General features: G+C 63.7%; 1 protein-coding gene across 1 annotated transcript; it reads right to left on the bottom strand.

Annotated features, from left to right (window-relative positions):
* Window positions 1-6,780: 6,780 nt before the first annotated feature.
* UTS2R (urotensin 2 receptor) lies at window positions 6,781-11,721 on the bottom strand (the record flags this gene model as incomplete). Its single annotated transcript, XM_080826699.1, has 2 exons — window positions 6,781-6,983; window positions 10,623-11,721. The coding sequence occupies 2 exons, from the start codon at window positions 11,719-11,721 to the stop codon at window positions 6,781-6,783; spliced, it is 1,302 nt and encodes a 433-aa protein (XP_080682825.1).
* Window positions 11,722-12,733: the final 1,012 nt, after the last annotated feature.

Below are 12,733 nucleotides of genomic sequence, written 5' to 3'. Positions count from 1 at the left end.
AGGAGAAGCGCGCATAGGCCGCTGGCCCTGAATGTACTTTGTAGGGTCCCCCTGCCCCCCAGGAAGGGCTCTGCAGGTTCTGTGACCGTCCCAGCCCCCTGCCTGCCCCTCCATTCCCGCCTGAACCAGCCAAGCCCCACGGAGTGGCCGCGGCGGACACCCGGGCCCGGTCCCCCCCGTAGACTTGCAGGCCCCACCGTGACGTCCCTTCTGTCAGCACCTCTGGGGCCCTGTGGATCCCAGCAGAGCCAGGGCTGTGGACAGTCCCTCTGAGGAGCCTGCAGTGCAGGTGTCCCAGCCACCGTCCCCATCCCTGTGGACACACAGCAGGGCTCGCGGTCTTGGTGGTGCCCGGACAGGGCTCTCCGGGTCTCCCTCAATAGAGAAAACAGATCTGGGAGGGTGGGGGGCAGCCAGCAAGGACCCCACTCCTGGAGGATTGCCGTGAGTGGTGAGGAGGAGGGAAGAGAGGGGAAGTGGTAGGAGAATGGGCACCACTCGGGGTCTCCACACGCCCAGGGTGGGTCACTGGACCAAGGCTTTGTCTTCAGGAAAAGGTGGGCTGCTCCCCTCTCCAGGCCCCCAGACCCCAGAAGAGATCCTCCCCACCTGCCCCGCACAGCCGAGACCCGCCTTACCGGTGGGGGCTGTGGGGACCTGGTGGGCTTTGGGGGGGGCACAGCAGGGGCTGGCTGCACAGTGGACCCCTCCTGTCTGCAGGAAGCCAGCGCAGCGTGGGGGCTGGGGTTGGTGGTCTGCACCCTGCCTCCTCAGAGCCCCAGCAGAGGCCTCGCGTCCTGGGTGCGTGGATCTTGCCTCTGACACGCTGTGTTCGGGGGCTGAGCCCAGACCCCTCAGCCTGGGTCGAGACCACCCGAGATCCCAGCCGGTGCCGCAGCCTCACTGTCAGCTCAGGGACCCCCTCCCCGCCCGACACAGGTGGCTCACCTGCCCACACTATTCGTCACCGCCTTCCCACCCCTAGAGTTACCCACCCCAGGGCCACGTCCTGGCCATCTTGAAGGCTCCTGGCTGCCAGCCCCCTGCGGCCCAGCCTGGCGTGCGGTGGGGCACACACCAGCCACCTCCGCTCTGCCTGGCGGCCGTGGGCTTGGGGAGGGAGGAGGAAGAGGGGGTGGGGCTGGTAGGCAGAAACGGGGGTACCCACCCCGCGGGCCCCAGGGGGACCTGGGAACACACACATGGAAGCAGGGCAGGGAGGCGCTGGACAGGGGCTCCCCAGGCCACAGACCGCCTGAGGCTGTTTCCTGCTCCGACCCTGCTTGGCATCCGGACCCCAGTGTCCGGTGCCAGGGGGAGAAAGGGGCAGGTCAGAGCTGTCCAGCCTGGGAGCCTGCTCTGGGCAGCTCGGGACGGGGCTCTCCGGGGGAGAACTGGCCCCTCGCCCCCCACGTGGGGGTGAGCCCTCGGCCAGGCTGGAAAAAGCGAGTCTGGCGCTCCTGGCTGTTGGCCCTGGCAGCCCCACTTCCCGCTCGAGTGTCATCCGTCCGGAATGCCAGTGGAAAAACCTGCCCTGGCCCTGGGGCTCCTGGTTGGGCGGTTTGGGGGTGCTTAGGGGCCCAGGCTGGACTGGGCCACCCCTGCCTCCCCTTACATGGGGCTGGGGGCTCCCTGACCTTCCGCTGGCCAAGCTCCCCTCCTTTCTCATGCCTGGTGAATAGTGGAAGGAAGGTGGTCCGGCAGCTGGGGGTGAGCTCTGAGTGCTTTCTCCAGGGGACAAAGGAGCCCCAGCGTCCTGTCCCCTAAGGCTGGCCCTTCAGGTGACCCTGGTGAGGAGCACCTGTCAGCTGGGTGTGCATCCTCTCAAAACCGCTCAGGGTGCCCTCCCAGATAGGGCCCCACACCCCACCAGCGCCGTGTGGCCCCCCAGACAAGCGCTGGCCCCCCCACCCCACCGAGGTCTGTCTGGGGAGCACAGTGTCCACAAGCAGAGGCCCCCCGGGCAGGGAAACAGTGGTGGCTGCTGGTTTGGGTACAACTTACTTCCCAAAGAACAAGTTCCTGGAAACATGAGGGGCCTGGGGAACTCGGACGTGTGGGTTTCTTGTTGATAGAGAATGTCCCGATGCAGCTCCTGGGGGCCAGTGGCCTGTGACGCGGACTCACGGGTCTGCACCACAGGGTCCCCGCCAAGCCTGGACCTCCTGGAGCCCGGGTGGGAATGTGCCTGTGCCTGGAAAACCCATCATCCGCACTGGCTCTGGAGCCTCAGGGAAGCGAGAAGGCCGCTTGGCCGTGAAACCTGGACTCCGGCTCCTCCCCCGCCCTCTAGCCTCCCCCCACCACCTCTTGAAGTCAGCAGGGGGGGGGGGGCGTGTCTAGAACAGAGTTCATTGTCTCACTCAGTCCCCATTGGGTGTCCTCCCCCGGGGAGGGGGCCCACAGCCTGCCTGGGACCCTGGCGGGGGTGGGGGCGTGCAGGGGAAGTACCCCGACGCCTGGCATCGGCCGGTCTCCTGATGCAGCGGGACACCCCATCCCGGCCAGTCCTCGTCCCACTGGCTCTGCTGCCCGGGGTCTTCCAGAGGGGCACGGGCCCCCCCTGCAGAGGCCTCTGCTGCCCCCAGCCCAAGCCAGCCCCACAGACGGAGTCCGAGTTCACGATACGTTCAGTCAAGGGCAGTTGTTGCCTCACGGGGACTCCAGTAGCCTTCTGTGAAGAGAAATCCGTTCCCACACGCACCCAAAATGCAGTCAATTCTGGGGGGACGCGGCACAGGACGGCTCGTACCAGCTGGTGAAGCAGTTTCTACGCAAGACGGACGCACGGCCCAGCAGCTCCCCGCCTGGAGCTATGGGAAGTGGAGGCCGAGGCTCCCACACCGGCGCTCCCCGCAGCGTCGCCGTCGTCCTAGGTAATGGCCTGAGACCACGAGGCCTCCCATCCATCCGCATAGCGCCTCGTGACCAAAGGAACGCCGCACCGCCGAGCACGGCCTGCCGCCCTGGGGAGCCACAGAAGACAGCCCCCGACGGGTCCTGTTTGTAGGAAGTCCCAGCAGCAAAGCAAGCCGCGAGGACACGGCTTTTGGGGGCTCTGCAGGGGGAGGGGGGTGTCTGCACAGCTCTGGGGTGGCGGGGCCCTGGCGGGACATGGGGGTAGGACATTGCCGGGTCCCAGTCCTCGTGTCACGGGACTGCCGAGCATCTCTGTCCGGCGTTGATGCATGTGTGTGCACCCACACGCACTGGTTTTCAATAAAACTTGGGGTTACGTTGTACAGCTTTACCTCCCGTCTCCCCTCTACCATCGCGCCTTAGATCAACTCAGAGAGATTGCGGATCTCGGGGAACACCACCTTCCTCTCTTGACACCTGCCGTAATTTATTTAAAGCTGCGTAGCATTCCGAGGTGTCTGGTTCTTAGAGTGATGCTTGGAATCAGTACCTCTGTATATAAACCTTTATTTGCGTCTGACTCCGATTTAGGATAAAATCCTGGAAGTGGGGTTCCCAGAGCACGAGTACAGAAGTTTACCTACCTCTTGGTGGGTCATGCTAACTTCACTCTCAGGGATATCATTTCTGTTTTGGCCTTAAATATATTTTTCTGCATTGCAATTTTAAATGATGTCTCTAAGTGAATCTCTTTTCCTCGCGGGTTCTGGCTTCTAGGCCAACTTACAAAAGCCTTCCCATTCCTTATACTACAAATACGTTCACTGTGAGGGACGCCTAGGTGCCTCCGTTGGTTAATACCCGACTTTTTTTTTCAAGATTTTATTTATTAGAGACCGAGCATGACTGGGGATGGGGGGGTGGGCAGAGGGAGAAGCAGGCTTCCCACTGAACAGGGAGTCCTATCGGGACTCGATCTCAGGACCCCAGGATCATGATCTGGGCCAAAGGCAGACGCTTCACCAACTGAGCCCCCCTGGCACCCCAGCACCCAACTCTTGAGCTCAGTTCAGGTCTTGAACTCAACGGTTGTGAGTTTCCAGCCCTGTGTTGGGCTCTGCGCTGGGTGTGGAGCTTACTTTAAGAATAAAAAAGAAAAGAAATATATTCTCTGTGTTTTCTCTTCATTGTTTTGACGAGGTTATGGCTCACATCTGCACATAAAATCTGTCTGGGTTTTACTTTGCTCAGGGGCCCAGCCCACATTCCCTGCTAGAATTCACCTCCCTCCTGGCCTGGATGCTTCGTTTCCAGGGGGACCCCAGGTCCCCTGATGTAGTGGTTAGCACATCTGCCTTATATCCAGGGGGACCCTGGACTCTAGGCTGTTTCATTCCCGAGTCCCCGGCCACCCTGTCCCCTCAGGACCGTCTTAATGCCTCCAAGGGAATCACACCGGCGCCTTTTTTCTCAGCCTTCGTAGCTATTGTCATCACTGCGTTTTAGGTGAACTGCAGAGGGAGTGTCCCGTCCTCTCCGAGCCCTGCGGCCCCAGCGCGGCACCCCGGGCCCAGCACAAGCAGAGACCTCCCTCCAAGCCGGGGCATGAGGGCAGGTGGGACGGCTCAGCACATCCAGAAGGAAGCGAGCACGCGGACTGTCCCTGACGCTTCCAGAGCTCCGGGAGCAGCCCAAGCACCCCAAGACGGACGGCAGGGTGGGGCTGGACGGGCCATGGTGAGGCGACCGAAGGCCGACGTGAGCTGGACGCTGGACACTGCCGTCGGCCCGGCCAGGCGTGCGGGTCTGCTTCCTCGTCTGCAGGTCAGGGTGTCGAGTGGACAACGTTGAATGCCCAGGGAGCCCGTCGTCACCCCGTGTGTCCCTCACCTTCATGTGCTCCTCAACCCACGTCCACACCCCTCCCATCTCTGCTCCGAGCCTGCCGCTCTGGGGCCAGGGCCGGACCCGGACGGAGGGTCCTCTCGTCTCACAGCATCACACCAGCCAGCACCACGGCCTCGGAGCCCCGGCTGCTCCCCATCGCCTCCCCTTTCTCCTCCCTTCTCCCTGCCCCCACCCCCACAGGCCCCACTGTCCAGGAAGGTCACCCGGGTGAGGCCTGCAGGCCTTGGGAGTTTGGTTTGGTCTGAAGCTTCCGGAGTGGACCCTGATACTGACACACCTGGGCTGTGGCCTGGGTCCCTCCTGGTTACGTGTGAAGGGGCCCCATGCACAGCTCGGCCGGTCGCCTGCTCCGTCCCAGGACTTGGCTTCCTCTAGCTGCAGAGGTTGGGCCGAGGAAGCGCTGGTGTCCAGGGCAGCCGCGGCAGGCCTCTGGGCCCCGGGGGCCATGGCTGCGGGGGAAGGACCCGAGGGCTCGGGGTCATTGCGGGAAACCGGCAGGATGAACACAGGGAGGCCGTTCAGGTCTGAGAGCGCGTCGGGCTCCGGTCATTCCTGGGCCCGTGGGGGCCGGGGTCAGAGGGCACCAGTGCCCTGGGCTGAGCACCCACTGGGGGCCTCACGGGCTCTCTTCAGGGCTGATTCCTTGGGGTCTCACTCAGCTCCCAAGGAGTCCCCGACCCTAGGCTGACCCTGTGGGCCTCCTGTCCCATTACCCAAGGCTGCCGGGTCCCTCCAATGGCCACCCCACCCCACTTTCCAAACAGGATACTGGTCCTGGCACCCACGGAAGGTCTCCCTGGTTGTGATGGTGATTTGGCGTCTGGGCACCCCACGTCTGTCCCTTACCTTCTCCGGGGCTTTGGCCCCTGGATAGGTCTGGAGCTTTCTGGGGACACTGGAACCCCGAGACATGCAGCTCAAAGTGTGACCAGAGGCTCCTTCACACCCAGGAAGAACAGAAACATCCGCAAAAAAGCCGCAGTGACTGTGGCCGAGGGTGCAGCCCAAGGACTGTTCCTGGGGCAGCACCCGGCACCCCCAGGTGCCCCATGCCCACCCCTCCGCCTCCAGCCCCCAGACCCTGTTGGCTGCGTTCTGCTCCCTTGGGCAGACGGCCGATGCCCTCCTTCCCCGTGTCTGTCTCTCTGTCTCTTTTGCTCCAGGGCCCATGGGGGAAGACACGCTGTGTCCCTCCCTGGCTCTGCCTCTCCCGCCTGTCCCCTGCTCACCGGGAGTCGCCCGCGACCAGCACCCTCCCCTCTAAGTTAAACTTTCCTGGAGAAGGAGGAAACATCACATTGCGACTGACAGTTGCCACTCGTCCCCCGAAAAGGCGCAGTCCCCTGGGTCCCCAGAAGCTGGCGGAGGAGCCGGCAGATGGACCTCAGGGCCCGTGGAGGCAGGCCGGCCTGGGCCACTGAGCCCCCATCAGCCAAGAGAGCTGTCGAGCAAAGCCCTATGACCGCATGCTCTAGATGACATGAGGGGGTTCACAGAGAAGGCCCCTCGGTGCTGAGTGTCCCTTCCTCCCTGGGAACCGGGAATGTGGGAACAGGCCCCCAGCCTCCCAGCCGCATCTGAGGCCAGCTGGGGCCATGGACATGTCTGGTCAGAGCCCTCCTTGGGCCAGGGGATGGGGGACCTGGTCGCTGTCTTCCCAAGGACGGGGGATGAGGGAATCTGGTCAGCATCTTCTCAGAAACGGGGAAACTGGCCAAAAAGGGCTCAGATGATCCCCAACCCAAGAGGCTCCGGAGCCAAGATGACCCATGGTGAGGACTGCCGTGACACCGTCCCTGTCTCCTGAGGGGCCCTGCGGCCCCCCCCCCCACGTTACAGGAGGGGAAGCCCGGGCTCCCCTGGCTCGGGAAGGGAGCGGTCCGGCCTCAGCCGGCCGCGAGCCCCTGAGCAGCGCCGTCCTGACACGAGCTAGCGGGTCTGAGCCAGGCCAGGGGCCCCGGCCTCGCAGACGCTTGCCTCCGAGAGACAGACAAGGTCCCAGAGCGGCCAGGGTCAGTCCAAGTCTGCCCAGAGCAGCTGCTCTTCAATACAAACCGCGCGCGCCCGGAGGAAGGCGGCGATGGGACCCTGCGGGCGCCGGAAGCCTCCTGCTCTGCGGCGGAAAACAGCCTGGAAATTCTGCAGGAACCTCCCCGAGACAGTGCAAAGGCGCTGACATGGGGACGTGCCCACGCGTGTCCGGAGCAGCTCCGTCCCTGTTAGGGAAGATGGGACGGCAGCTCCAGCCCGTAACGGAGGGACAGACAGACCACGCTGCGTGACCCCGCAAGGAGTACTCAGCTCTGCAAAGGAATGGGGTGCGGACCCCCAGGACGGCGTGGCTGGACACCTCCGATCGGCTAACTGCTCGCGAGGAAGACTGTTCATGACATGGGTGGGCAGGGGGGCCTCATCCGTGCAACGGAAAGCCTTAAGAGCAAAAAACAGAGCTTTTCCAGAAAAGGAGGGTTTCTGCCTCAAGGCTGCAGCTTCCTCTCCTGCCTGAGCGTCCAGCCTGCCGGCCCTGAGTGTCCAGTCCTGTGCATCGCACGCAGGCCAGCCCCTCGCGGCGTGAGTCAGTTCCTCAAAGAAACCCTTTCTACCTTTTGTGCTGATGGTTCGGTTTCTCTGGTCGAAGTCTGGCTTTGGGCGGGATGACGCCCGCCCAGCTCTGTAGACCGACGGAAAATGCGTGCACCTGCGGGTGGGGCAATGCTGGGGTGGGTGACGGGGCCTCGGGAGAGCCGTAGCCGAACAAGGACGGCCCTGACGGGTCTGAGCTCATTCTGGCCGCTGCACGCTCCGACCCGGGGGCCCTCACCCTGGGACCCTCCCGAGCTCCAGCTCCTGCCCTGGCTCGGGCCACCTGCAACCCTCTGCACCCTGGGGCCCCAGACTGGGATTCAAGGCCCTGGAAGGGGCCCCTGCGGGCAGGGGGTCCCCTTGCAGGAGCCAGCCCGACCTCTGAGCAGGCAGAGCACCCTGGCCGAGCACTGTGCCTGATGGCTGTGGGGCTCAAGCCCGATAAGGCCTCTCTCGGTCACCTGGCCTTGACCGAGTGGGTCCTGGGTGCCGGAGAGCCGAGCACCGTGCCCGACGGCTGTGGGGCTCAAGCCCGATAAGGCCTCTCTCGGTCACCTGGCCTTGACCGAGTGGGTCCTGGGTGCCAGGGCTGCGGGCCGAGGGCCCAGGGACACCAGCGAAGCCACAGTGAGCCTGTGGGGTCTCCACGTGGCAGTGTGGGTGTGAGCGCACAGGCACAGAGTGTGCACAAGTGTGGGAGCTGAGTGTGTCCACGCGAGCACCTGCCTAACGTTCTAAACTCTGAAGCACACGGGATGGGGCGGGGGGCGAGGGTGGGAGGACACGGGACAGGGATGGGCGCAGTCAGCTGGGCCTGGGGACTGGAGAGAGTTGTCATCAGGGAGACACGGTGGATGGCCACGGTGTGTGGGGGTCTCTCGGGGACACAGCGAGGAGGCTGCCGCAGGCTGAACCTTGACTTCGTCTCTGACCAGACCTAAGCCCACGGCCGTGAGGCCTGCGAAGCCGGCAGCCTCGAGCTCTCCCTTTCTGCCCCTGAAGCCCCGGCCCTTTGCCAGGTGGTCCCTCCTTCCCGGATCCCCAGCGCCTCAGGTGCACCTGCGCTGCTGAGCCCACTGTGCCCCAGTGGATGTTGGACATCTGAGGTCCCAGCGTCCCAGGCTCTGGAGGCCTGGAAGAATGGACTGTCCTGGGGCAGCCGCCGCGCTCAAGGACCTATGCCGTGAGGCTGGAAGGACAGGCTTGGCCCTGAGTGATGGAGACAGACACACAGGACAGGAATCCCTAGGCCAGCTGGGCAGAGGCGAAGCGTGACCGCACGGGGCCAGGACCTCCATCTTGTATTTCCAAAGGGCCCCTGGGCCCGGTTCAGCCTGCAGGGACCTGGCCCGAGTGTCTCCCCTGCTCTGATGGGCCCTCTAGCAGAATCTCCCCCCTCCCTGGAGGTGGCTAACTCCTGCCCCATATGTGTGTGTATCTCTGACCTCACCCCTCCCCCAGGACTTGCAGGCACCCTCCTGGCAGTGAGTCAGGACCGTCCCGCTGGGGGTCTCCCCACCCTGGCCAGAAGCCCTTTGCTGAGTGTCCAGAACATCTCAGCTCCTGCCCTGCCCTGTGCTACTGCCCTTGCCCAGCCTCCCCTGACCCCAGAGGCAGGGGCTTCCTAGCCTAACCTCCCAGCCTCCTGACAGCCTTACCCTAAGTCCTTCCACGCCCCCACTACGGTCTCGATCCCCCCCCCACGCAAGGCCTCGGGTCAGGATGCTGCCCAAGTCCAAGTCTCATCTCTGCCCCCCTGCCTGCCCTCACCTCCACCATTCCCTCTGCGTGCGGCTCAGCACAGCCGGGTGTCCCCGCGAGGACTAACCAGGACACTCAGGTCCACTCTGACATGGATCATGCTTCCATCCAGGTCTTAAGTTTTGGGTAAAAATTGAACTTCCTGGGATGCCTGGGTGGCCCAGTTGGCAGGCATCTGGCTCATGCTCGCAGCTCAGGTCTTGGTTTCAAGGTCATGGGTTCAAGGCGTGCACTGGGTTCCGCGCTGGGCATGCAGCCTACTTAAAAGAAATTTATTTTAAATGTAACTTCCTCAGTATCACTCCCAGAAATGGTGCCAAAAGCATTCTCCTGTCCAGATGAATGGGGGCGGCAGGGACGCTTTCGGGGCTGTCTGTTCTCCAAGGCTAGGGCTCCTGGGCGCATCCTAAAATCAGGACTTGGGAAGTGGGGACCTGGAGTCTCGGTCAAGGTGCAAACTTTGGGCCATTCCTTTCCAGAAACGTTTGGGGTCTTGAGTGGGGCCAGTGGCCCCAGACCCCCCTTTAGGGGCTGCAGCAGGGGTAGCCATTCTCTGCCTGCCCACACATCGGAATCCCGGCGGGCCTTGAAGGGGACCAGGGCCCAGATGGCACAGAGACCCACCCACAGGGTGGGAGCTGGGCCACAGGACAGGGGGGTACAGGCCTCTGGGGGTGAGTAGAGGTCTAAAACCCTTCCCCGTGGGCTCTCTGTGGGCGGAGACTGGTGGCCTCAGTGTCCCCAGGAGGCAGGAGATAAATCCCCAGGTGGAGAAGAAGTGTGAACCGGACCCCACCCCCTATAGTGCTATCCCTGAACCAGCCGGGCCAGTGTTTTCCTGCCTCACCACAGGGTTTCAGGCCCCACACCCTGGGCCTGGCTTGGGCTGGGTGGCACTAGGCCACCAGGTCAGGACAGCTGGACCAGCCAGCAGCAAAGCCTCAGACGAAGACGCGCACCCTTGCAGACAGAGCGACCCGCCTGTGGTGCTTTGGGCAGCACCCTGAGCCCGCCCCCACCTCCCCACCCCCTCCCCCCAATGTGCCGTCCCCACGCGGAGGCGCGACTGGGTGCAGAGCTCAGACTTTATTGTTCCAGTGCTGACACGGTGGCGCGTGGTTGGGAACACAGACAGGGATAGGGACGGGGCAGGTGCCCCAGGGCCCGCACCCCGGCCCGGAGAACAGAGGGCTGCCGTGGTTCACCACAGGCCCCGGCCACACTCACGTCCACTGCTGTGGATTGGGGAGTCCCGCTGTGATCTTCAGAAGCTGGCTCTGGGCCTGAGCCTCCTACGCACCCTCCCAGTCGGTCTGGGTGTGGGGCCTTCTGGGCAGCACGAGGAAGAGGGCTGGACCGATGACACTCCCTGAGCCGTATGGAAGGGAGAGCAGAGAACTTTCTGGAAGACAACTAAGTCGCGGGGGCGGTGGGGGCCTAGGAGGGACTGGGGGTGGCAGCCTGCCTTCCGGGGTGGGGGGGTCCCCTGCAGGGCTCAGGCCACCTCCCACCCCGGACCCCGGCGCTCACAGGGGGCCGCGGGCCCCTCCCCAGCCCCCGGAGGATGGTGAGAGGCCAGGGCCCTGCCGGGGGAGGCCGGGCCCGTGGGCCGCGCGGCAGGCGGCGGCGGTAGTCGCGGTAGCGCCTGGAGAGCAGCGTGTAGAGGAAGGGGTCCACGCAGCTGTTGCCGTAGGTGAGGCAGGCGGTCAGGTAGTTGACCAGGCGGGCGGCGCGGGGCGAGAGCGGCGCAGCCCCGAGGTACTGGGCGAGGAGCTGCCACAGCCAGAAGGGCAGGAAGCAGGCCCAGAAGAGCAGCACGACGGCCGCGATGAGGCGCAGCACCCGGGGGTTGGGCAGCCGCCGCGTCTGCGGGAAGGAGGCCCGCTGCGAGCGCCAGTAGGCCCGGGCCAGGCGCGCGTAGAGCAGCCCGATGACCAGGCCGGGCCCGGCCATGCTGGTCCCGAAGAGCAGCGTCAGGTAGGCGCGGTGGGCGCGCGGCCCCCAGACGGGCAGGCAGAGGCTCTTGCGGCCCCTGCGGACCAGCCGGATGGCCAGCATCATGGGCAGCGCCAGCAGCAGCGCCAGCAGCCACGCGCCCAGAGCCAGCACCTTGCGGTAGGCCTTGGAGCGCCGCGCCGTGTCCAGGGGCCTGAGCACGGCCGCGTAGCGCTCGCTGCTCATGACGGTCAGCGTGAAGATGCTGGCGTGCATGGTCAGGAAGTCCAGGCTGAAGAGGACTCGGCAGCCCAGGTCGCCGAAGTGCCACCGCTGGGTGCCGTAGGTGGCCACGACGAAGGGGATGCTGAGCAGGTAGAGCAGGTCGGCCAGCGCCAGGCTGATGACGTAGACGGACAGGGAGGCCGCGGCGCGCAGGCAGCGGCACGTGACCACCAGCGTGTACGCGTTGCCGGCCACACCCACCACGCCCATGGCCGAGAGCACCGCCCCGATGGCCCCGGTGGCCGCCAGGTCCTCCAGGGAGCTGGGCTCCGCTGGGCCGGCCCAGGAGCCGTTGAGGGAGGCGTTGGGGGCGCCAGATGGCTCGGGCTCAGGCCTGCCCGTCGTGGCCAGCACGGGGAACCTGCTCACGGGCTCGGAGCTCGGCGCCATCTCCGCTGCCTCACACGGGGCTTGGTGCCGGGCTGTGCAGCTCCTCTGGGTGGGGAGGAGGCATCTGTGGGCAGCAGACTTGGTCTGCAGGAGTAGATGCTCATTAAAGATCAGCTCTGGGCCCCCCCCACTCCCAGGAGGCCACGTGAGGGCACAGTGCCCCCACCCGGCTGGGGGACCCGCGGACGGCTGTGCTTACCCCAGAGTAGTCCTTTCTCCCAATTTAGTTCTTTTGCATGTTTTAAAAAATATGGCTTAGATTGCAAAAGTAATGTCTGCTGAGGGAAAGCATTTGTAACCTCTCTCTACCCACATGAGGGAAATGAGCCTTGACCCCGACCTCATGCCATACACAAAAATAATTCAAGGACTATTGAATTGGATTGTGGACCCGCATAGAATCATTTAAATCAATCAGCCAACCAACCAATCAAGCTCTGGCAGAAATACAGAGTACCCGCGTGACCATGGACAGGCAGAGATTTCTCACAAAAGAACAGGAAACACTTGCAATAAAAGAAAAGACCAATCTAATGGACTTTGTTAAAATTAGCGACCTCACCAAGAGAGTAAAAATTTAAATTATGGACTGAGAAAAGATTATTAGAAGCCAAAAACTAGTAACCAAACTATACGAACTAACTATAAATCCATACAATCTAACGACTTGTTTGGATTTGAAGAAAAAGAGAAGAAAAAGGAACTTCTCCAAAGAGGGTAGCCAAATGTTTGAGAGGTACTGGAAGACACACTCAGCATCGTTAGCCATCAGGGAAACACAGGTCGAAACCACCGCATGCCCACTGCAATGGCCAGAGCCAGAAAGGCAGGTCCCGGGGGTCGGGGTACACGGAGCGGCTGGGGGCAGGTCCCGGGGGTCGGGGTACACGGAGCGGCTGGGGGCAGGTCCCGGGGGTCGGGGTACACGGAGCGGCTGGGGGCAGGTCCCGGGGGTCAGGACACACACGGAGGAGCTGGGGGCAGATGCGGGTGTCAGGGCTCACACAGAGCA

Source organism: Martes martes (genome assembly GCF_963455335.1).
Source record: "Martes martes genome assembly, chromosome: 16".
Lineage (NCBI taxonomy): Eukaryota > Metazoa > Chordata > Mammalia > Carnivora > Mustelidae > Martes > Martes martes.
Note: the sequence above shows the minus strand (reverse complement) of the source record. Positions and strands in the feature narration are given on the sequence as shown.